This window comes from Drosophila grimshawi, unplaced genomic scaffold, assembly GCF_018153295.1.
Source record: "Drosophila grimshawi isolate 15287-2541.00 unplaced genomic scaffold, ASM1815329v1 contig_44, whole genome shotgun sequence".
Classification (NCBI taxonomy): Eukaryota; Metazoa; Arthropoda; class Insecta; order Diptera; family Drosophilidae; genus Drosophila; species Drosophila grimshawi.
In genome coordinates, this window is record NW_025063240.1 from 12540773 (window position 1) to 12565627 (window position 24855).

General features: G+C 40.9%; 3 protein-coding genes across 6 annotated transcripts; 1 reads left to right on the top strand and 2 right to left on the bottom strand.

The window, feature by feature from the left end:
• The first annotated feature begins 1611 nt into the window (after positions 1-1611).
• LOC6558032 (separin) lies at positions 1612-4267 on the top strand. Of its 4 annotated transcripts, XM_032743484.2 has the most exons (8): positions 1614-1771; positions 1838-2033; positions 2107-2575; positions 2689-3054; positions 3119-3417; positions 3477-3802; positions 3866-4090; positions 4141-4267. In XM_032743484.2, exons 1-7 carry the CDS (start codon positions 1699-1701, stop codon positions 4045-4047), a joined length of 1911 nt encoding a protein of 636 aa, XP_032599375.1. In that variant the 5' UTR covers positions 1614-1698; the 3' UTR covers positions 4048-4090; positions 4141-4267. The 4 variants fall into 4 exon arrangements, with proteins under 4 accessions (XP_032599377.1, XP_032599375.1, XP_001984447.1 ...); XM_001984411.2 differs by lacking the exon at positions 4141-4267 and having other exon boundaries at positions 3869-4137; XM_032743483.1 differs by lacking the exon at positions 4141-4267 and having other exon boundaries at positions 1615-1771; positions 3866-4137.
• A 3675-nt stretch (positions 4268-7942) lies between these two features.
• On the bottom strand, positions 7943-11082 carry LOC116806236 (protein lin-28 homolog). Its single transcript, XM_032742419.1, has 5 exons — positions 10840-11082; positions 8807-8925; positions 8592-8740; positions 8342-8498; positions 7943-8273 (listed from the first exon to the last, which is right to left on the bottom strand). Exons 1-5 carry the CDS (start codon positions 10916-10918, stop codon positions 8145-8147), a joined length of 633 nt encoding a protein of 210 aa, XP_032598310.1. The 5' UTR covers positions 10919-11082; the 3' UTR covers positions 7943-8144.
• Positions 11083-17239: 6157 nt separating this feature from the next.
• Positions 17240-23960, bottom strand: LOC6558388. The gene is made up of 5 exons (XM_001984410.3): positions 23313-23960; positions 22059-22706; positions 21842-21958; positions 18562-21169; positions 17240-18494 (listed from the first exon to the last, which is right to left on the bottom strand). The coding sequence occupies exons 2-5, from the start codon at positions 22563-22565 to the stop codon at positions 17974-17976; spliced, it is 3753 nt and encodes a 1250-aa protein (XP_001984446.1). The 5' UTR covers positions 22566-22706; positions 23313-23960; the 3' UTR covers positions 17240-17973.
• Positions 23961-24855: the final 895 nt, after the last annotated feature.

The window sequence follows — 24855 nt, forward strand, 5'->3', positions numbered from 1 at the left end:
TGTGTGCAGGTGGACTTTGGTCAACAACAACAGGCTTGAACGTGCAACAACAACAACATTTTTATGACCCGAAACGAGAAAAATGTTGCAAGTGTTACAAGTAACCAAAAATAACAACAGATGATTGTCATGGGACTTTTGTGACTTGCTCAACACTGACAGAAACAGACACACACACACACACACACACCCGCCCACACACGCACACGCACACACATACACACTGAGTTTAGCTGAAGACTGAGAGGCACGTTTTAACAAACACAAAGTAAAAGTGAAAAGTAATATCAAAATTAATAAGTAGAAAGGATGCTGAGTGCTCTGCGGCCAACGGGCCAGCAGCGACGTCGACTGCGCCGCCAGCAGATCCACAACATACACAACACAAACACAAAAACAAAAAGCACCAAAAAACCCAAAGTGCAAGCCAGACAGAGAGCGAGAGAGGAAGAGAGAGAACGAGTGCTGCTTGTGTGCGTCGGCGTGCTTTCAATATTTAACGAAAGTCTCGTCAAGTCGTAGATTAAGCTGACAATTGCTGAGTGCTGTGGATGCTGCATCAATAATAATATTACTGTCACTGTCACGCTGCATTCACCATTTACCCAAATAAATATTACACAGACATTACATATCCCAACTAGCCTTAGACCGGGCCTAAAAAAAACTCGGAGACGGAGAGCAAGAGAGAGAGAGAGGGCAAGGCAGAATGCAGCTGCAGCTGGGGAGCGGCCAAAAAGGAAAACAACAAAAATTACACACACAGAGACATACTTGCAAAACGGGATGCGCCAGGCTTACTGACGTCAGAACTACGCACGCACACACACACACACACACACATGCAAACACCCCACGCACAGCGGCTGGCTTTGCTACTGCTCTGCTTCCGTTATCTTTTCAAGAAAACGTCATTAGAAACTGCAGCGAGCTGCAAAAAAGGCGCGCCAGCGAAAAAATTCAAACAACAAAAATGCAACGTTCGCTTGGCTTGTAAAATGTCAAAGTTCCTATTACCGCTGCAGCTGTTGTTGTTGTTGCTGTTATTGCTGTTGCAATAATTTACCGATGTGTGTGGCTTTTTTGTTGTTGCGTAAGGTTTTTAGGGCAATCGGAGGGTGTGGTTCACCGGGGAGCCAATGTAATATGTATGAGTGTATGTGTATGCGATTGTGTGTGTGTTAAAAGCGATTGACACAGTTTTCTGGCTGTTTTTGGGCATCTGCGCAAAGCTTTGTGGCAATGCTGAACGCGTCCTTTGCCATCGCCTGCGTTTTTATGAATGAAAAACGCGCCAGCAACAACAACAACAGTGTCAGAGCTTTTGCCATGAGTGTCGAGCTGTTTTTATTTGCATTTGCCGCACGTGTGCTCAACTTAACTCAACACTTTTACGTATATTGTGCATATTATTTGAAACTAATAGAATTTGTTTTTTTTTTGTGTTTCTTATACGAATTTCGCGCGCTATGTGCGGAAAAATGTACTAAAAATGAACGTGCAACTATCGATAGCGTGCGCCTATCGATGTTTTGCAGTGATGAGCAGCGTCGGCCGTTGTGCGCTACTGCCAAGCACTGAACCAAGCAGAGTGTATGCAAAACAACAACAACTTGTGGCATGTTAAGTCAAATGACGACGGCGCATTTTTTTCGAATTTGCAATTGAAATTAAAAATTGAAACACAACTGCCACGCAATGTGGGACGCCAAAGCCACGGAAAACGAACTGCGCGAACTGACCAGTGTGCAGCTGGGACCCGAAACGAAAGGTGAGTGGCCAAAAATGTTCAAAAATTACCGAGGCGAAAATGAATTATTTTCCATGTTTGCTGCAGAATACAATTTACTTCGTGCGGACGAAGAGTATCAGAATGGCAACGTGACGCACTCGATTTACCACCAGGTGCAAGCACTGTTTCAGTGCGCCGACTTGCGGTTTGTTACCGAGGCCCAGAACCTGGAAAATCAACAGCCAAACACAACTGAGATTTTAGCGGAAGCCAGCAGCCAAGAGAAATTGGACTACAAAAAGTGTGTTTTTCTAAATATAGAAAAATGGAAATTAACAACACAACTGTCTCTAATCCCGTTCCATTTCGCGCAGCAACAAATTTCTGCAAAACATTTTGAAATACCATCAGAAACTGGAGCAGCGCAAGCCGAAGCAGAAGCCACCAAAACCGCTGGAGCATCTTGATTTTCTACAAGATTTGCCGGATGCGGAGTCGGGCTTTGCGCGCATCTCACACATATGCCAGGAGTTGCCACGTGAGTGGTGCGTGCTGCAGCTGTGCAAGAGCTTTAATCCGGCCACAACATATTCCACATTCTGTGAAATCGCCGCTGCCAAAGGCGACATATATTTATCCCTGCTGCTCCACTGTCGCAGTCCCCAATTGCCGGCGACTTGTCTGCGCTTCAGCAGCGATGCTTTGTCGGACCTGTTCAGGGAGTACGCCACGCTGGTGGAGCGGTTCAGACGCGTTGTCACCGTCGATCCGGTGGCGGTGAAAACGCAGGAGGCCAAAGCCAAATACTGGAAAGAACTGAATGCCTTCGAGGCCTACCTGAAAGTGTGTAACTTGACCAAATGGTTGAATAGTAGAGAGTGGAGAGTGTACATAGCCACATTAAGTATATATATCTATATACCCACTAAAAATCATAATATTTGTTTGCATTGCAGAAACTGATTTCGGATCTCACCAGCATTTTTACACCCTACTGCTCTCTGTTTCTGGGAAAGCGCTACGATTGCGATGCAGTGCAACAGCAAACCAAAGTGGTTTATGCGCGCGTGGATGAGTTGTGTGTGGAGCACAGTTGGAGTGATCATCAGCGGATCTTGCTGTCGCAGGCGGCACTGCATGCGAATCGCTTGCCACAATCCCAGATGAAGCAGCTGGGCCATGAGCTGGCCCACAACGACAATGAGACTGAAGCGCTGCTCGTCTACGAGCTGCTCAAGAGCTGTGCCAACGAGTGGCAGCTGTTGGAGCAACGCCAATCGGTGGCCATGAAGCGTTACCCCCTCATACTGGTGGTGGACGAGGTAAGTGCAACTTACAATGCTACCTGGCTGTGTACTATTACGGATTAGATTTTTTTTTTGTTAGCGCCTGGATCACCTGCACTGGGAGCAGCTGGCACCGATGCAGGAGTGCACGCGAATCAAATCGCTGCACAACTTGTGGCGCCTGTTCAAGTGCCACAAGTCACAGATTCAGCATGGCTACTACACGGTCAACATACGCAGCGGCATCACGCTCGTCAATCCCGATGCCGATCTGCAAAAATCGGGGCGTAGATGGCGCGGCTTCCTCGAGTATTGGCTGACCCACTGGCCGCACATGTTCGAAACGGTGCCCAGCGAGCAGTTTATGCTCGAACAGGCCTTCAAAGCCGATTGTTTTGTGTGCGTTAAACAATCCTCACTTTGAGCTCACTTTTGATATCGTCTTATTTGTATTTTAGCTATGCGGGTCACGGCTCGAGTCTGCAGTATGTTTCTGGTCGTCTGATTTACCGGAATCGCATCAAGGGCGTCGTCTTTCTATTTGGCTGTGATTCGACGCGAGTGCTAAGCAGTGGACTCTATAGCGCTCTTTATGGCGCACAGGACTATTTTCATGGTGCCCTGTGTCCCACTGTCGTGGGCACTCTGATGCCCGCCCTCGATGCCAACATCGATAATGTGTCCGCCCATCTGCTCAGTCAGTGGATAACGCCTGCCAATCCAAAGATCATACCCTGGACGCACATTGATCGCGTCGCCTGGCTCAGCCAGGGCATTGTTCAAGGTAGAACTGAAGTTCTTCAACTGAATTCGAACTGTATCAATAATAACTGTATATTTGCTGCAGCAGCACAGTCAGGCACCACTGAGACACTGGATCAGCAACCGGACTACCAAATGGGCAGCCTAAGCGCAATTTTGGCCAATCTGCAAATGGGCAGAGTGGAGCCGAAAATCTACAATTGTTGCGTTTATGTTTGTCGCGGTTTGCCCGCCTGGAATCTGGCCGTGCAGAAATTGCCCTTCTAGCGGAAAACTAGTCTAGATTGGATATTGCATTCACTTGTAAAATGTATGCTAGTAAATAACTACAAATAAGAAATACAACTTTTCCATTTACAGCATCAGCGATTTTTCCTTTGCGAGTATAAAGTGCATAAAATATTCAAAGGTCAAACAACATTTAGAAAATCGCATAAGATATCAAATTACATTCAGATAGTTAAGTAAAAATTGTGCCCATAAACTTACCTTTTTATTGGGGTGCAAATTGTGTGAAGATTAATTGGATTTGTTTTTGCTTAAATCTTTTTTTGTAGTATTATTTATTAAATATTTCGTGTCGTTTGGCACTGCAACTGTTTTTGTTTGCTGTTTTTAGAGGCTGTTCTTTTTAGTTATTATTTTGTACAAATTGTAGTTTAGCTTATTGGAACATTAACCGTTTTAGTATTTTTTTTATTTAGTAATGTCATTTTTGAAACATGCCAGAGTTTTATATAAATATCTATATATTTATGTATATCGCCTGTGCAGGATTTAAAGGATTTTTACATTAATTACGGTGAGTTGAGGTTTAAGAATAAAATGTTTGACATCAAAATGTGAAAAGTGAGGTGCGTTGACAGTTAGATAGAGACTAATTGAAATTTTAGATAGAAATCAGACAAAACACAATTACATTCATAAAGTGAACAATTTCAAACGGGTTTTCAAAACATCGCCAATTTTCGTTGATTTTTGATTTAAAATATTACATGATTCATAAAATAACGAACAAATCTATAAAAAAATTACCTAAGTTACATTTAACTTTCATATGGATATTGTTTAAGCAACTTTCTGTGCACAAAATAATCTAAATTGCATTTAAATTTCATAAGGAATGTCTGACATATAAAAACATATATTCCTATATTTTTTTCTATACTGCCAACAACTTTCTAAAGATTCACCCAACAAAAAAAAAATGAGAAAAGAAAAGTTCAGTTTATTTGTGGTCATTATCATCCTGTCACTAGTCTATTTATTATCCAAGGCGCCTGACAGCTAATCCTGAAGAGAAAAAAATAAAAAAGGAAATGAGCTGCGCCCATTTAAAAGCTAATGTATTACTACTTAGCTCGACTTGGCTAGAAAACGCCCATCTATTTATTTACATCGTCGCATTTTGTTCGTTTCTATTTCGTGGATTGTCCCTGGAAAGGGGTGGGTAGAGAAGGGAAGCGGAAGGGATGGGCAGGGCTGCTGTGGGGTGGGCTCGTGCTCTTTTGGCCAAGGGCTTTTCGATGCGAAAGAGTTTTTGGCCCGTCAACCTCAACATGGAATCCACTTGACCTACTAAATGCCTGTCGCATTATGACACACATTTCATTAATTAGGCGCTGGCACAGCCACAAAAAATATAACTAATGTGAATAATATATATAATATGAATGATATATTTTATATATATATATTTGTATATATATCGCTAGTCCTGTGTCCGACGACCTTCGACCGATGCGGCGAATGCGTAATATTAGCATTTGCTCATCGAATTAGTGTCACATATTTGCATGCTTAACTCACTCACACACTCATGCACACACGTGCACACACGTGCACACACAAGCACACACACACACACACATACACACACAAAATCAAAATCCACGCCCAACTAAAAATATCCAGGTGCAAATGTTGTTGGCTGTATAAAGGATGGTCGCCCTTCGTGTTAATGTCTCAATGCCGTGCCCATGGAGCGTTTCCAAGTTTATAAATCATTTTAACAGCAACTGAGTTGCATGCCACGCCCCCACCTCACACAAACACACAATCACTCACACACACACACACACACACACGAGCTCTCCACACACATGTCTTGCCCATTGGGTTGGCAGGACTTGTCAGGCGACAGCTTCAGAAACAGGATATTACATAACAGGCGCTGACTTAACAGAGAGCGACATGTAAATGTTAAGTGAGTGAGTATGTGTGTGTGTGAATGTGTGTGCGTGTGTGTGTGTGTTTTTGTTATTATCGTCGTTGCAGTTGTTGTTGTTGTGCTTTTGTTATTGCTGTTATGAATTGAATTGAATTGCATTTGTTTTCCTTCTTTTTTTTGCTCGTTTCCTTTTGACTTGACTTCCGTTGTTGCCACATTTTGTTTGTTGTTTATGCCATGACACACACATACACTTACTCACACACACGCACACACACACACACAGACAGTTCACTTACTTATTTTGACTGTTTCATTTGAATTGAAAATTTGCGCATATAAAAAAAAAACTCAAAATACATTTTTGCAACCTTGAACTAATTTTTACTCGTTTTTTTACATTTAATGTCTGTTTTCCTTTTTGTATTTCTTTTTCCCGTCGTTATATATTAATAGAAAAGTGATTATTTTGCTTATTGTCTTATTTTTTTAATGTTATGTTTGATTTGTTTAGTTTTATGCAAAAAATGTGTTACAAATGTTGTTAGAATTTGTTGGTTGTTTTGGTTTTTGTTGCTGAAACGCTTTGTTAACTTTGGTAAAAATTCTTCTTGTTGTCTAGTTATTGTTTATTTTTTTAATATAATTGTAAATTATTTGATTTTCATCATAGTTTATTTTTGTGTTTTATTTTATTTATTTTTTCCTTTTTTGGTTTTATTTTATTGTATTTTTGTTCATTTCATTGCTGTTTTATTGGTTGTTAAGTCCGCCGCGTTGCACACAACAATACTCTGGCAGAGATAAACTGAGACTGAGACCTAGGACTCGCGCCAAGGCAACTGCATCCATCTGGAGTCTGTTCTTGGAGAGCCGAATGAATTCGTGGCCACGCGCCAAAAAGAGAAGCAAACAATGTTGCAAATCTGATGTCGCCCAACAACAACAACAGCAGTAGCAGCAGCAGCAGCAGCAATGACAACAATGAGAACAACAAGCGCAGCAGCAACGCAAAAATTTCAAACCCAAAAACCGCGACAAAAAAAAACAACAACAACAACAACAGATATACAGTAAGCCGAAGGGATATTTGTATATTCGCCCTCGCCCCGAGAGAGAGAGAGAGAGAGAGAGAAAAGAAGAGCGCAACTTTCACCTCTCGCGTGCGTGTCCTCGCACAATATGCTTATTGTTGTTGCTGCTGCCTGCCACAGCCACAGCCACTGTTTCACTTTCACAGCTGCAGGAGGCGTTTGTCGTGCTTTTCAAATGTGTTACAATGATTCTGCGTTTTCATGGCAACATTCTTGTTGTATTCGTTGTTGTTGTTGTGGTTGCTGCCGCCAGCGCCAGCGCCGAAAGCTTCAATGTTGTTACTGTTTGCCCACCACTCTCAGCACGTGACATGCCAAAGCTTTCTTATCACGGCTCCCTTGGGGGGTGTGTCCTCCTCATCTCTGTGCGTGCGTATTCGTGGCAGTAGCTGTGTCTGTGTGCCTGTGTGTGTGTGTGCAACATTCTGAAATTGACTGTGCTTTTGACAGTGGTGAATTCCATGCTTCTAGTTTAACAATTTTTTGTTTCTTAAATTCCTTACTTGCTTTTCATAACTTTGCCAAAACTAAACCGATTTCCATAAGCCAAGGCTTTTTAGTCGTGGTTTATCTTCTAGTTTAATACTACATTTCAAGTTGGAAACGACATGCAAAGTCGAAATTCGTCTTTAAATCATTAAACTCTGTCAAAAATTATAAGATTTTTAAAAATCAGTGCTTTCTAATTATGTTTCGACTTCTAAAGGAAATGTTATTCCAAGTCAAAATGCATGCTAAAATACTCTCAAAAACTGCTGGTAAAGCTTAGAATTTATAATTTGTCATAAGAAATGCTTTTCTATTTATGGTTTTAATTTCCTATTTACACATGATGTATTTTTGAAGAAATAAAGAGTCTCTAAAATGGTGTACTTATATCAATTCATTAAATGGCCTTTAGTTTATTCTTTTGCATTTGACACACAAATCTTATAGCTAAAACTTAGAGAACTACTGCCAGTATCTAGAACTGCACTTAAACATACGTAGTTGTGGGTTGTACGTGAGGTATTTCTTTGATTTCTTGCGTTTTGTACGTTTTTTGTGTTGTTGGGTGTATTTTACAAGCTTTGAACTTCATAGATAGCTGTAACGCCGCGTTAGGGAGCTGCTGCTGCTGCTGTTGCTGCCTCTGCTGCTGCTGCTGCTGCTGTTGTTGCAGAAGCTTCTTCTCGTGTCTCGTCGCTGGCAATGCTTTTGCTTCTGCCGCTGCTCTGTCTGGTTTGTGTCTGTGAAAATTGTAAGGTGAGCTTAGCTCTCTCTCTCCTTGTTGGTGTGGTGTTTTAGAGTTACTCACCACGGCTGCGCTGCGATGTGGACAATCGGCATGCAAATGGTCCTCGCTGTGGCAGCGATGGCAGCGCTTCGGCTGCGGTCCCAACGCACACTCCGAGGCAATGTGATTGGCGAATTCGCCGCAATTATAGCAGCGCATGCGGCGAGATTTTCGATTACTGCAGCAGTAAAGGAATTTTGTATAATAATGTGGTTAGGTTAGGTTAGGTTGGGTGTTGGGTGTTGCAAATGGTGTGTAACACTTGACTTACATGCGTGGCCGATAGGTGCTGCCGTGACAATCATCGCCCTGCCGACCCGAGACACGTGTCGCCTCCAAGCCGCGCCCCGTGCGCTGGCACTCAAACTCCACCTCCTCCTGTTCGCCGAGCGAACGAAAGCCGGACATTTGTATGACACTCTGTATTGGTATTTGTGTTAGTTGTGTTTTTTGTTTGTTGCATGCAACTGTTTGTTGTTTACCCACCTGATGCACAAATACCTCCTGGCCGCCATCGTTAGGCGTTAGGAAGCCCCAGCCTTTGGCTACATTGAACCATTTGCATTTGCCCAGACGAACACAGCCGCATTCCTCGCCAGGTGTCACTGGAAGCATATAAATAAAATGAAAAATAAATCGCTAAGTAGCCGCAGTTATCCTTGAGTTATCCTCAATATCCTGCAATTGTTGTTTGTTATTCAAATTAGATAGCAGCTGAACAACTTTGTCGAGTCCTTGTCCCATTTGCCGCAAGGCAAACGATCCAACAAAAAAAAAACTCTAACACAGTTCATTTCAGTTCAGAAAACAGGTTTCGTTTTTTTAATTAGAGATATACACACATACATATATGCATACATATACATGCACACACAAATAAATACATACATATAAATTTTTGTGAAGACGCTCAAGCGGAATAAGGCGATTGGATTGGATTGGATTGGATTGAATTGAGTTGCTGTTTGGGAGCTGTTGCTGTCCCAAATATTTGTGTGTCTAACTATTCGTTTCTTTATCTGTGACATGCGTGAATTTCATATAAACACACACATACACACATACACACTCACACACGCATTTTTCATTCATTTGATGTGTTCATTCATAATTTCTGTTTTCGGTTGTGTTCCATTTTCGGCCGGTTATCTTTTTTTGATTTCGTTTGCTTAGTAGTATCTCATAGATACACAGCGCACTGCACTCCACTCTGGCTTGCTGATAGCTCTTATCTGAAAACCTTATGTACACACACACACACACACACACACGCATACACACATACATATATACACGTAAGAGTGAGTTTTTCTTGAGGGTTGTTTGCTGTCTTATTGAAACATTTGTTGCTTCATTGAAAACAATTTTGAAGCAGATTCAAGATAATTTTTATTAATTACTCCATATTTTGTAGATATCTGTAATCCCATTTATAATGGATGTTTTTTCATAGAAGATTCTTATAAAAACTCTTATTCCTCGTAAGGCGTTCAATTATTATATTGGAACTTCTCCAATTTATCTTAAAATAATAATTTATATGCTATCTATATTTAGCGCACATTTCTTTAATTTAGAACTGAGTCTACAAATTACTTTACAAATTTTTATGGGCAACATCTGTGGCTAACACTTTCACCTTCCAACCGTGGCTGTTGTAAATTCTGTCAATTAGTTTATAAATACGTTGAAGATCTTCAGCTGAAAACTACCACCACATGCCTGAGTGACTGATGCCAGGGAAACTCGTCTATTTCTCTATTTATTGCTTAATTCCCTACACAATTCACTGGAGTATACAAAAAAGATGCGCCCAATTTGCTTACAAAAATGTGTAAGACAAAAACGTGTTTTGTAATATTCCCAAAAAAAAAAAAAAAGTGGTTCAAGATGTAAATTGGCAGAAGAACAAATTTTCAGATTCATTCAAGCAAAATGACTGAAAAATATTGATGAAAAGTGTGTAGAAAATGTTGGTCAAAACGTTTTTGGGTAAGAGGGCGGTTTTATGCCCAAGCAGCTAAATGCAGTGGCTGCAGTTGAGGGGTGCATGTTGCACGGTTCGGGGTGCGTGTTGCAAATTATGTTGGGGTGGGGAGTGATGGTGTTTCGATTTGCAAGCAATTTGAGGGTTGATAAACATTTGTCCATGTACCAAATGCAGGCCATATGTATACATATATATATGTGTAAAAAAAAAAGATTCGCCAATAAAAAACTCGATTGCCAAGAGCAAAACAAAAATGCGGAAAACAAATATAAAGAACTGCGCAGTACATAGCAAAACAGAAAACAAAACAAAAAAACCCCAAAAGCAAAACAACTGAGCGATCGCAGCGACCAATCAGCGTTGAGTTTGATAAGATTTCGTTTCGTTCAGCTAAAAAAAAACTAGTTTTTTTTTACTTTTCTGTTTTGGATACGCGTTTGGTTTTGCTTGGGGGGGGGGGGGGGGGCAACATGAGCAGAAGGCGGGGCGGGGCGGTGCGCCTATTCTTTGTATAAATTATAGTTCATACCTGGCGCTGTTGCTGTTGGCGAGGAGCTGTTCCCACTGCCTCCAGCTGCATCCTCGCTACGAAAATTGATATTCTCCATGCCGATATTGGGTAGACTTGAGTTGAGTTGTGTTTTTAGGTTTTTATTTATTTTTTTGGGCTATTTGTCAGTATTGCGTGTGCTGCATGTTCTTGCACACTATTTATCAACTCTAAAACACAACTACACTCAAACACACACACACAAACACATGCACAAGCACATGCATGCATGCAGTTGCAGCTAAATATACACACACACAGACACACACACACATACACTCGAGACGAAGAGAGTTTTGTGTACGAAACTCGAGGAGAACGAAAATCGATTGAAAAACGCTGCCGCTGCGCACGACGCACTTCGTCACACTGAACTGTGAGTTGCGTTTTACTATTTCTAGGAAGGCCACGGTGCCTGAAAAACGCAAACACACACTTACGCACACACACACACACACACACACACACACACATACACATACACATACACATAGAGAGAGAAAGAGAGACGCGCACACATGCACAACTAACAGTCGACAGACAGGCCGAAATTGTAGTCGTATCTTCAAAAATAATATTCAAACACGGCCACGACGCACAAGATGAGCACTGTGTGTGCGAAGGGGACAGCTATAGGCAAAGTGCGTGTGTGGAAAAACATTTCGAGTCGAGTTGTGCTGAGCACAAAACGTAACAGACGTAAGACACTTTACGTAGCGATCAAGCAGAGCGGCAGAGAGGGAAAGAGAGAGAGACAGCGCTCAGCGAGACAGACAGACAGATAGAGACAGACAGAGAGTGAGAACGTTGAATTGTGAAAAATTTATCTAGATTTGTAGATACAAATTTTCGGTACTGTACGCGCTGTAAGCGATAAATGTTTCTGTATCGTCAATATGTCATATATCTGTTATACGACTGTTATACAACACTGAGTGCCATATATGCAAGTCTGCCTTCTGATAGGTTAGTCCACGATCGCTGAGGGTTTAAAAAACGAGCCAAACTTTGATTGGTGCCGCACAAAAAATTGCATAAAAAACTGCACAACAACCCGCACACACATTTTCACAATTGGTTGGTTGCCACCCCAAAAAAACAAAAAAAACTATTGCAGATTGTCCACACAAAGTGCTAATGTCGCGTGGCAACGTATTCTTACCCTCGTGTGTGGCAAGCGCAACCCAGAGCATCACATTGTGCAACATTTTGCGAATAGATATTCTCCTGGCCATGTATGCAATTTATCATGGCACGTGCCAGGCTGCTGCCTGGCTAGCCTGCCACGGCTATGTGACACGCCAAATCGTTGGCCAATGCCACCAAATGCACGATGACAGCCCAGCACGACAAGATGCAGGGGCGGGTGTAGACAGTGTCAGAGGGTGAAATCTTGTAGCGCCGATTTATGCAGAGATGTGACGCAAATCTAGAAAAATGGAATACTTCGAGTTGGAAATGTGGCTGAAATGCGCCTCAAATTAAGTGGCTCAAATGCCACTTTCTTTAATTTTAAATTTGATGAATTGCATACAAGGTTTATATTAAACGAATTAATTAACTTAAGCCAACAGTTCTAATTGGCTTGAAAATGTTAGCTGGGCAAACTAAAAATAGATAGAAATAGCTTCGATATTGGTTTTTATGTCGAACTTGCTCTACTTTGATGGGGAAAGCAATTTGATAAGGGTCATAAAATGCATAAACAGAAAATGTTTAAAGCCGATGATATTTTACTTATTGGTAACTGGCCGACTTACTTGAAGAACTTATACTTGGTTTCGGATTTTGTTGGCTGCAACTTGACTGAAGATATTCGTTTGGCTTTTTATAAGTGTCGCAAACTTAAGGAATTATATCTTATGTTAACTTTACTTTACTGACTTTGTATAAACTGTATATATAATGAAAAAATATGATGTCGGACTTCCATCTCGTATAATAGAGATTTTTTATGAAATCAGAGCACGAGTCTGGTCTCAACTGGCTGCTGTGAGGTCAACCAAGGGTCAGTTCGATTTTTATCCTCAATAAATGCATACAAACAACAGCAACAACAACAACCAAACACAGAAAAAATAAGAGTAGCAAAAAAGATGAAAAAATAAAAAATGTTGGCTCAAAGGGGCCTGTGTAATCAATATTTTGCCGACAGCACAGGCCTATGGCTTGTGCTCGAGTTTTTGTATGTGTGCGTGTGAGAGTGTATGTCCAAAAGGCTGGACGCCTGCGGGCACAATGGCTGAAATGGAAAGTGCCCATTAGGGATACGAACCACTCACATGCGCATAATTGGAACTGGATTAACAAGGCAGCCGCACATCATGAATGCAATTGCAGCGGCCGATTCCATTGTCCGGCCGTTTTGGGTCCGCTTGATCGGACATGCATTTCCGGACACACACACACACACACATACACACAAACAGACAGACAAAGAGCACGCGTATACAAAGGCCTGAAAAATAATCCGCTTTAAGTCTATAAAAACGTTGCCAAACAAAAATATGTATAAAATGTGAAAAATACGAGCTGAAAACACTATGCAAAATCGTAATCAGAAAATGCTTGCAAGTTGCATGCAAAGTGGTTGCAACCGTGGGGAGGCAGGGGTGTGCTGGTCCATTTGCCCTGACGCCCCGCTGTATTCCGTTTGACCCGGTCCGGCACCTCGAGTTGGCTACACTGTGTGATTATCGCCAATCTCTACTCTCGTTTTTTCTGCCCTTTTTTTCTGTTTTTTTTGCCATTGTTGGTGTCCTTTCTTTATGCCAGAGCGCACACAATTTGCATGTTCAGCAGGAGGCCTGATTATTATTACATAGTGCATATTAGGGTCCACAATAGCTATTCAAGTATCCCACTCACTCTCACTCTCTGATTGACATGTGATTGATGTTTCCATTTTGCACTGACAGGCGCTTCGACCGACAGGATAACGGAAAAAGACGGAAATGTCTCAGCCACAGTTGACATTTACATCTGGTAGTGAATGCTCCTATTGATTATACAACTGTTTGCTCCAAAAGGAGGCTGTATTAAAGCGAACTCTATAAACTAATTTAGGTATTGATGTGAAGAAGTTTGTTTGATTATCTTCGATAAACAGAATGTGTTACAGGAAGGTTATAGTCAAGCTAATATAAATCTATCTACTATCTAAGCTCAAATTCTCGTATAACGCATAAGAAAATTATTCAAAATTCGTATGAATTTTATAAAAATATTTGCTCCTAAAAGTATACTTCTAATTAAAAAACTAAATTTAGTAATTCATTTGGTAGACAACTAGTAAAAAAGGAATAACTTTATTTCGTCTCCAATCAAAAATAACACATTGAAGAAATCAACTTTAATTGGTTTAGTATGAAATATTTTGTTTTTATTTATGTCTTTTCATCGTACTTGTATTAATTGTGGTTTTCATTTAGAGATATTTTTTAGAGATATTTGTATATAATTAATAGGAATTTAAGTTGCGTTCAAATAATTTCATAATTTTCTTTAGATTTACGCATATATATGTATAAAGTCAATTATGGATTCATTTCAATATTTGTTTTTTGTTTGGTTTTTTTGTGTTGTTTTTGTTTTGGGTGTGTGTTGTTATTGTGGCATAAAAGGTGAATGACAGAGACATATCGCTAACATTTTAAAATTGATTCAACAAAATACGATCTCTAATTTAAGGTTTTAATTGCAATTTTTTTTGTTTGTTTATAATGATTGCAAATGAAATTCGCTGCGTTTTTAATTGTGTATGAGAACCAATTTTGTACATTTGTGGATACAAAAAACAATTTGCAATTAAATATATTTATATATATGTATATGTATGCATATTTATTATGTATATATATATATATATATATATACATATGAATAACAAAGGCTCTACATGCTCTATATAAGTAATTAGATAAATATACAGATACAGATACATATGGAAATATTGATTTGCAATAAAAGTTGACATATATATAAGTACTTATCGAATATATAATGCAATATATTTGGATTTGATTTCTATAATTGATTCTCATCATTGTTTTTTTTTTTTTTTAATATTTTTTGTTTTGTTTTGTGTGTGTTGACCTAAATCAGAGTCACTTATAACACTAAGAAGCAGTCATTTATTCTCCATTTAAATTTACGTGTTGTCGTCACTTTTTGTTTTTGTTTTGAATCCTGAAACAGATTTCAAAATTACTGTACAAGTTTCATCCTCACCATTAGGCATTGTTAGTTTAGCTCTCTATAGCTCTCGCTCTGTGTCTCCATCTCTCTCTCTCTCTCTCTTTCTCGCTTGCCACGACTACAAACGTGTGCTATTACAAATATATAATAGTTTATATATATTTAAATATGTTTATGTATATGTTTTATGTATAATAAGTATATTACAATGCTTGAATAAACTAAATGGATAGAAACTATTATGTTTTGTTCATTTGTAAAATATGTTTTAGCAAAAATTCTTGTTTTGTAAATTATCGAAATGTGGCCAGGGCAAATCAATGTTGAAATGATTTGCATTGCTCGAGTTGTTCATTTTTTTAATATTGTATTTTCTGCCTTTTGTGGATTTCTAATGCGGCCACAAAAAGTACAAGTTAAGAGTACATATTGTATATAGTAATTCATTCAGTCTCAGTCTCACAAATAGGAAAGTATTATTTTGTCGCATGTCGCTTGCTCTCATTATCTGTTATTTGATTTAGTAATTTCATAAGAAATCATATCAAACCAAAAATATAGAAAGTAATATATTTTTTGTGAGTATTGCACCATCAAGTGAAATCAAATGAATTCACAACCAACAACACATGCGCCGAAAAATAGAAAACAAAATCTTTGTGAATGCCAAAACACCAAAAACCAAAACAATAAAACAAAAAAGTTCGTCAATTAAAATAAACAAATTTCTGTGGTTTTTTTTTATAATTTTGATTATCTTCTTTTATATTTTCCATGTATGTAGGTCTCCCACTCAATACTTGCATCATTATAGTTAGATTATGCGTATATCTATATATATATATATATATGTATATATAAATATTGCATATGCTTATTAAACTTAGAAACTACAATTATAGCTAACTTCATACAAATTGGCGTTCAACTGTTCTCCCATCGCGTCTTTTGCGTCTTTGTATCGAATACAAAAATACAAAATGAATTTTGCATAGTCTTAGTCTCAATTAGCGGGTCTAACACGCGCTGCTGCTTCCCACTTACCCAAAACCCGGTAAAGTCTACTTTACAAGACGAACGCACGGGCTTTAAGCTATATATAAAATGCTCGAGTTGAGCTTATTACGCATACGCCTCGTGCGCTCTCAGCGCGTGTGCACAAAAATACTTAAAAGTTACGAATTGGTGTTGTTTCTTACAGTTACTTTTTTAGCTATATAATGTACAGAGTTGGTGTTTGTTTCTTACAGTTATTTTTTAGCTATTTAATATACATTGTTGTTGGTACTAAGAGCTAGATTTAGATTAGACTTCTTAACGCTAGTCAGCCTCATTAATATTATAAGCTTATAGATATACGTTTTCATTATTTTTAATCAGACAATTAACTAAGTAATTTGCTTTACTTAACTTACACATAGAAAAAAACGAAGACTAATTGAGAGCGCTTTTTGTTGTTGTTTCTTGTTTTTATATAATTTTGGTAAAGTTACGAATAATTTTGTTGGTTTTTGAAGGAGTTGGTAAAATTGTTTCTAAGGCGCAAAAAGTAATGTTTGAAAAGAGCTGAAGACTTGTAAAGAGAATGTTTATATGATATATAGTAAGTTGCTATATAACTAGGCTATATACGTGTACTAATATTCATTAATTTACTTCTTTATATATATATATATAATCTGTGTATATATATATACTATATGTTTTATTTATGTTTATGATGTATTTAAGTGTATGATAATAATTATTGTGTTTCATAATACAAATACAATTCTAAATGTAAATGTGGACAAATGGAAACAGTCAAAAGCACCGATTTTCAGCTAAGTTTTTTTTGTTGTTGTTTTTTTTTTTGTTTATCTTGTTTTCTTTTTTTGATCATATTTTACTAATCATAATAATCATATAATCATAATGATAATCACTACTTGGTAGTAATTACTTACTACTTAAGTAATTAATAGCTAAACATTAGTGAATGAAGCGGTTCGAATTTAACAGACATTCAAAATAATGAATTAAATATGTATCTCAAATTAATGTTGTATGTTTTAGTATATCCTTTTATTTATGTACAATTTGCGTGTTTTTTTCTTTTGCTTGTTTTAATAAAATACATACAAATATATAATAAATATGAATAAATATATATATATTTATATATATATGCATATATTTATATATAAAATACGTATTTACGTTTCTCCTGCTCAAATTTCGAATTGTAAGCAAATATTTTTATGTTTTCTGGTTTTTGTTATTTTTGTCAGTGCTAACGAAATTCAAATAAGGCAACTTGAATCTAATTATATATTTGAATTATTATATATATGTATGTGTATGTACTTCAATTTACAGTTAATCGCGCCTCAAACTCAAAACAAATTTAAATGCATTTTTTCTCATCGAATTTAAATTTTTTTTACTTATTTATTTTCTTTACAAACATTGCTTTATGCTTTTACTCTTTTTAAAAGGTTTTTTTTTCAACAACAGCTTGAATTAAATTTCTTTTTTGTTTTAATATAAAATATTTATCAAAAATAATATGCAGAGTTTTACATTTATTTTATGATTAGTTTATCAGTTTTTGCTGGGGATTGCCAATTATTGAGATCTTCTTTTCATAGCGCGAAATTATTATTTTTTCCTTATAAATTTTGAGTGGGTTGGTTTTAAGAGTGGGATTGGTGGAGGAGGGAATCTGGACCCGCCTGCCTATATGTACAATCTAATAATAATACCGTTATGTATGCTTGTTATGCTGCAGTTGGGTTGCGTCTGTCCGCTTCTGTTAGGAAGGAGGGGCTTGGGGAGAAGTGGGAGTTTTTAATGCTTAACTTTTAAATTTTTGTTGTGTATTGCACTTTAATTCCAGTTATTTTTTCTATCATGTTACTTTTTGAATGCTGCGCTCTACGTGCACTCAATGATCATTGGCTGGCTGGAGGACTCAATGACCGAGGGTCGATTCTCCTGCGCCTGGACATGCGGCCCATGCAGATAGCCAGTGTCCGGCAAAGGCTTCAGCGACTTGGGTGAATGCTGCGCCAAATGATGAGCTGCAGCCAAATGCTGTGGCTGCTGTTGCTGTCTGCCTGGTGAGACTTGTGGCAAAGGTTGTTGCTGCTGTTGTTGCTGCTGTTGCTGCTGCTGTTGCTGCTGCATGTGATGTGGCGTTGTTGGTGGCGGTAACTGGTTGGCTGTGGTCAGCAGCATGGGCGGACCACCATGTGGTGAGTGCATTAAATGTCCTGGCGGCGCCTGATGTGAATGCTGTCGCATATGCATATGCGGCTGTCCATTGCTGCCCAGCGGAATGAGACGCGGCGGCGATTGTGTGCCAGCCAAATGACGCAAGCTAGGATGCACGGGATGCATGTGCTGGTGCAGCTGCTCATATGCCTCACGCGAATCCGGCTCCGGTAGATCCTTGTCTGCAGACGAGATAACTTTGTTAATAAGAAATGTTTTGGACGTTGGTCTTGAAGTCTTGAAACTTACCCAAACACTCGGAGGTCGCTGCTGCTGCCATGGCCAGTTCCTCCTCCAGATTGTTGGGCTTGCAGCTCGTCGTCTTCCAATGTGTGCGCAGTCCAGACGCACTGATATACTTCTTATCGCAGCCCTGGCACACATACGGTCGATCATTCGTATGCAGACGCTTGTGCAGCTTCAAATGCACGAATTGTGTAAATTTCTGTGGACAGAGATCGCAGGCGTAGGGCTTCTGGCCGCTGTGCAGCCGGAGATGCGTCTTCAGATTGGATGTGCTGGAGAAGCGCTTCTTGCAGATATCACACTGATGTGGCTTCTCACCCGTATGCACCAGATGATGCTTCTGCAGATGCGCCAGCTGTGTGAAGCTCTTCGTGCACACATTGCACTTGAACGGACGCTCACCGGAATGGGTACGCAGATGCACTTTGAGATTGCTCAGTTGGCCGAATGTCTTGCAGCAAACATTGCACTCGTAATGCATTTTGCCATCCTTCTTCTTCAGGGGATACGGAAGCGAGCGATAGCCGCGAGAGGCCAACGAGTTGGGACTCAAGGGACTGCCGCTGCGTGGACAGGAGTTGCCATCGGGACTCAGACTGCTGGGTGGGGAGATGCGCAGCGGCGATAGACGTTGCAACGGTGTCAATGGTTGCATCAACGGATGATTCAACATTTGTGTGCTGCTCTGCAACAGATGCAAGTTGGAAGCGGAGCCACCGCCACTAGACGCATTCGACTGGCGATCGAAGGGGGAGTGCGAACTATGAGGTGGTGAGTGGAACGTTGAGGTTGCAGCATGCAGTGATTGTGCCCCGGGATAGCCCGCATAACCGGTATAGCTGGGTGAATGGCTGCCCGGTTCGTAGCCACCGTGATGCGCCCTCGTCGGCGAATAGATCACATTGTGATGATGATGCGAGGATGGAGGTGGTGGCGAACATTCGCCTTTGATCAATGAACCACGACTCAGACTCAGTTCCTGCTCCTGCACCACATGCGCACTAGTGAGCTCCTGCGGCTGGCCCAGATTGGAACTGGAATCGGGACTCACTGCATTGCCATAGCGCTGTGATTTCTTATAGCTGTAGGCCATCTCTGTGGGCGATGTGGGTGGTGGTGTTGCAGCATTTGCCTGCCTACAGGCATTTGCTGCAGCGGCAGCTGCCTCCAAACGATGCTGGCTGTGAGTGGTGAGTATCGTCTCCAAGATGCTGGAGCTGGGCTGTGTGAAGCGCACATAGCGCTCCACGGGCGGATCAGCCTCGTAGTAGGGCTTACTCAGCGGCACAATGGTTCGCGTCTGTCCATTGGAGCTGTGCTCCAGCACAATCACTGTGGAGGAGGCTGGCTGTGGATTCGTTGGCTCCATCACATGCTGCAACTGATGGTGCTCCTCACCCAGCGTTGTTGTCGTGCTGGGCGGGCACAATGAATCCTCGCAATGCGTCGTCGCTGCACCATGCATTTCGTGTAGATCCTCCTCCTCCAGACCGACACCAACTGGCGGCAGTTGCTCATCCACTTCCTTAAGTGGTTCCGTTTTCACACAGCTCTTGTTCTTGAACTCATATTTCAGTGGCATTTTTACCTTGAACTTACGATACTCGTTCTTGTCCGCCTCACAACTGGGCGTGACAACGGCAGCGGTGGGCGTGATGATGGCGCTGCTGTTGGTGGTGCTATTACTGGTGGTGCTGTTGCTATTATTGGCTACTGCCGGTGGTGATGATACACTGCTCGGCTTTTGCGCCTGCGCAATGACCGTCTCCTTGGGTGCAATTGCCTTCTTGGAGCAGTCGAGCACATAGTTATGCTCACTCTCGCTATCACTGGAATCCTCGGGGGGTGTCAGTCCATCCTCCTGGCACTCGTTGCTGTGGTAACCTTCATCGGAGCGCACCGATCGCACACTGCCATCCTGCGGCGTCAACTGATGCTCGTAGTGGGCATCCTTGCCACAGAGCGGTGAGCCAGCCGTCTCCTTCTCACAGCTACTGTTTAGGGGAGACCGATCCTGGCCAATGATTACCGAGGCATGCCGACTGTGCTGTATATGCGGATGAAGGGAATTGGAGTTAGTGTTGCTGCTGGTTGTGGTGCTGACATGGGCAGGTGGACTGCCACGACGACAGCATTGGGCGGATGCTTGTGCTGGTGCTGTCAATGGAGCTCCAGCTGTTCCAACTGATCCTGCGGGTGGTGGTGGTGGAGGTGGTGCACCGGGCAAATGCAATCCCATTACATAGGTAATGTGACTGACAGCCACCTCGGCGGGTATTTCGGGAGCGGGCATTGCATAGTGGGGTTTCTTGTGCGGCAGTTCATCGTCCTCATCCTCATCCACATCCACATCCTGTTTGCAGGCACCGAAAATAGTGCGCTCCGGGTCCACATCGTAGCCGAGGCGGCTGGCAAAGTCCTTGCAGTACCAGACCATCAGCTCCTCGTTGGGCAATATGTCGCGGGTGGTGTAGAAATAGATGTTATCCTGATGCTGGCATGCCACTAAATTCATAACGGACAAACTATACGCCGAGGCAACATAGCGCATCCAATTGGATTCCGAGCGATCCGAGCCATCCAGATAATAATAATCATCATCTTTGAAGATCTACACAGATTGAAATAGATGGAAGATAAAGAAAACGACACATTTGATTTGAGGTGATAAGAAGCAATAACAAATAAGTATCACACAATAACACAGGAAGGAAGCTACAAAAGAGAGCAATCTGCGATAGTTTCAGAGAGAAAGGTGAAGAGGAGCGATAGAGAGTGCAGTTAGAGTGTTAAAGCTAAAACAGTTAGTGAGAGAGCGAGATATAGACAGATAGAGAGAGAAAGTGCTTTTTTGGTAGTTAGAGTCACAAATAAAACAAAGCATAAAGTGGTACCTTAATAATCCCGTAGGTTATGTGGCGTGTTCCCTGCACCTGATTGTATATCAAACAATTCAAATTCAAATCCGCAACAAAATGCAAAATTGTAATTTAGAATTTTTGGTATGGTCGATTGATTGGTTGTTGGTTGGTTGGTATTGTTGGGTTAAATTTGTATATATATAGTAATTGGGTATTTATATGCACATGAAATTAAAAATTTAGAGAAACCAGTTGGTTAGTCGCAAAGTTTTCTTTGTTGTTTTTTTGATTTATTTTTTGTTCAATGATAGTAAAATGCAGCAAAATCAAAACGTCAACAATAAGTATACAAATAATACAAATTTAGAAACCAGATAAAGCCCAGTAAAATATATATATATATATAACATGATAATGCTTACCCGCCAGAAATATCGCGCCTTATTCTTATCATTTGGATAATTTGAGGTTGGAATGCCTTCGAACGGGCCAAAGCGAGTGCCACGCGGTATAACGCCGCTGCTCCAAACTCCTTCAGTCTATAGAGAGCGAGAGGGCGGGAGGAAGAGGGTTAGTAAATACAAGATACAAGTTCAGTTCAGCTTTGGCACACTCGCTGTTTTTGCTTTCGACACTCACCTTAACATTTGGCGTTGAGTAGACCATGGAGGACTTGAGCGTTAGGCTGCGCGGCAGCGTTTTATCCGCACGATTGGGCAACCCTCGCTCCGCTTGCACGTCGGGCACCAAATATACCGCTAAACGCTCAAAGTCCTCCTCACGCATCCGCGTCACATCGTAGTCCTGTGTCCCATCCGGCGTCGGACTGCGACTGCGACTGCGCGAACGACGCAGCAGTTTTGCATGATGATGTGGGTGCGCATGTGGATGCTGTTGTGGATGCTGTTGTGGATGCCGTTGTGGATGCTGTGCTGTTGCATGATGATGATGATGTGGATGCGTTTGCTGCTGCTGCTGCTGGTGCTGTTGCTGTTGCTCTATGGCTATGTGTTGTGTTTGTTGTTGCTGTTGCTGCAGCTGCTGCTGCTGCTTCATTGCGGCTGGCATTTGTTGCACTTGTTGCTGTGACTGCAGCGGTTGCTGCTGCTGCTGCTGCTGCTGATGATGATGATGATGTCCATGCATTTTGATTTAACAGCTAACTGTTGTTTTGTATATCCTTCTTCTACTTCGTCTTCTTCTCCTTACTGCTAGGCTTAAGTGCGCTTCTGTGTTGTTGTATTGCTTAGGCTGCTAGCTGTTGTTGTATCTAAAGTTTCACTTGATCTGCAAGGAGACCAAAACAGAACAAGAGCGAAAAGGTGAACATTAATAGAGAGCTTTAAATTATGAATGCTTCTGTGTTGCTTTTCACTTTTCTTCTTTCTTTTTTTTGTCGTTTTTGCCAGTGCTATTAATAAATGCGTCACACACTCACACAAACACAACAAAAATGTTAGACAGAGAGACAGGCAAAGCTTCGCCCACTCACTCAGAACTACACTCAAAAATTTGTGTGTGTGCCTGTGTGTGTTTGTGTGTGTGTGTGTGTGAGTTTGTGAGATTGCAGTGTTGCATTCGTATTTCAATGGCGTCGTCTTTGCTGTCGCTATCGGGAAAAATAGCGGCAAACAGCGTTAACGACTGACGAGCGCTGAGTGGCTCTCGAGCTTCGGTTCCTCATCGTCATCGTTGTCGTTGTCGATGTCGTTGTCGTTGTCATATGTGTGTGTGTTTGCATAGTTCAAGATTGCGGCCTTAATGGAGGTTATGCGTTCACGTTCAGGGGCATTTGTAGGCAAATCTCTTCCCCCTTCAGACGCAAAAAAAAAAAATAAAAAAAAAAAACCCCTGACAATTTATTTAAATTTACTAAATCGAGTCATAACTCACGTGAAACTGTTTTGATTTTTGTTGGCCAACTTTCGTTTTTAATGCTCTTTGCGCCTATTAAAAACAATTTTTGCATTATTAATCAATTAATATATTCCTGTTAATTGAGCGCATTTATTCTTTATATAAATTTGTTGTTATTCTTGTTGCTGCTCGCACACTGAATAATTTTATTTAATTATTGCTTATTGTTATTTTGAACTATGGGACTATTCGTGCTGGCCAATTACGCATCACTTTCCGTTTCGTTGCTGGTTTCGTGCTCAATATATTACGCATACGCCGCGTAAGCCAGCCGAACGACAGCCAGCAAAAAAAATTTCCATTAAATTTCAATAATAAATTGAAAAAGGATTCGCCGCTCAATGTGTTGTTTTTCCTTAGTAACTTTTACTGTTGTGCATTGTGAAGTTTGTGTGTTAGCAGGACCGGCGGTATGGAGAACACCATTAACGACAACAACCGACCGCACCGCATACTCAATTGCACTGAGGCGATATAGAAAATTTTTGTGTGCGTCTTCCCGTTGGATTCTCTGGCCCCGCTCGCAAATCAAATTGCGCTCATCAATGCAACTATGCGGAAATGTATACAGTTCTGTGGAGGGCAACGAACAACAGCAGCAAACAAATTTAAAACAACAAATTAAAGAAAAACTAGAAAATTATTAAACTAATGTCGTGCAAAAGTTGTATTTGGAATGAACGCTGTGCCCATCCACACAGACGCGAACCGAATGTTCCTACTACTGACCCACATATACACAATATACATGCAACCGGCACAGGCGCCATACTCAAAGCTCATTCACACTCGCCCGCCCAGTCCAGTCCAGTCCCAGTGAGAGACCCGGCATTGCCAATTGAATGCACTCACTCACTCAATCACACACACTCACTCAGCTGCAGCTGGAAAGAAAAAACTACTTTTGAACGCTCAAAGTTTGCTGAAGGGTTGCGCTTTTCAGTGCCATGCATAAGAATAAAAGCTTTCGCTGTTGCACGGCGAATTCGAGCGCAATGCATTTCGCCGGGGTAGCTTTTGAGTACCGGTGGGGCTGCTGCTGCTGCTGTTGCTGTTGGTGTTGCCCACCCAATGGTGGTTGCAATCTAACATTACTTTCTGTCTCTTCTTTGTGTCGCTTGTTTTTGTTGTGCTTTTGCATTTGTTGCGCCGCAGCCGCAATCATAAATTTATTGTGCAAGGCTGGCAGTGTGATTGACAGAAGCAGAAACATTTCTATTGATGAGCTGCATTTATTTCAGATGGGGCAAATACAACTGTCAACTTATTGCGACTAGCCTGTCAGCGGCAGACAATGCCACAAGTGTGATGCAAAGCCCCAATTATGATGCAAGCGTTTTGGGGCATGTCAATCAATTTTGCTAAATTGAATCGGTGTCTGATCTAACCACATCCTAGAATGGAAAACTGATTGAGTAAGAGAATAAACGTAGGCAAAGGAAATTAAGAAGTTTCAATGGTCTCACAATGTTGGTGTTTTATAGATGTCTGAAATGTTTCGAGATTAGTTATGTAAAGT

What these genes read in the sequence shown, in the direction of transcription:
- LOC6558032 (XM_032743484.2), top strand. Translation starts at nt 1,699, where the DNA reads ATGTGGGACGCCAAAGCCACGGAAAACGAACTGCGCGAACTGACCAGT. An exon ending in GCTGGGACCCGAAACGAAAG is followed by an intron (nt 1,772 to 1,837) that starts GTGAGTGGCCAA and finishes TGTTTGCTGCAG; the next exon opens with AATACAATTTACTTCGTGCG. An exon ending in GAGAAATTGGACTACAAAAA is followed by an intron (nt 2,034 to 2,106) that starts GTGTGTTTTTCT and finishes CATTTCGCGCAG; the next exon opens with CAACAAATTTCTGCAAAACA.
- LOC116806236 (XM_032742419.1), bottom strand. Translation starts at nt 10,918, where the DNA reads ATGGAGAATATCAATTTTCGTAGCGAGGATGCAGCTGGAGGCAGTGGG. An exon ending in GCCAACAGCAACAGCGCCAG is followed by an intron (nt 8,926 to 10,839) that starts GTATGAACTATA and finishes ATATGCTTCCAG; the next exon opens with TGACACCTGGCGAGGAATGC. An exon ending in CACATCGCAGCGCAGCCGTG is followed by an intron (nt 8,274 to 8,341) that starts GTGAGTAACTCT and finishes CAATTTTCACAG; the next exon opens with ACACAAACCAGACAGAGCAG.
- LOC6558388 (XM_001984410.3), bottom strand. Translation starts at nt 22,565, where the DNA reads ATGCATGGACATCATCATCATCATCAGCAGCAGCAGCAGCAGCAGCAA. An exon ending in ACTCAACGCCAAATGTTAAG is followed by an intron (nt 21,959 to 22,058) that starts GTGAGTGTCGAA and finishes CGCTCTCTATAG; the next exon opens with ACTGAAGGAGTTTGGAGCAG. An exon ending in AGCGACCTCCGAGTGTTTGG is followed by an intron (nt 18,495 to 18,561) that starts GTAAGTTTCAAG and finishes TCTCGTCTGCAG; the next exon opens with ACAAGGATCTACCGGAGCCG.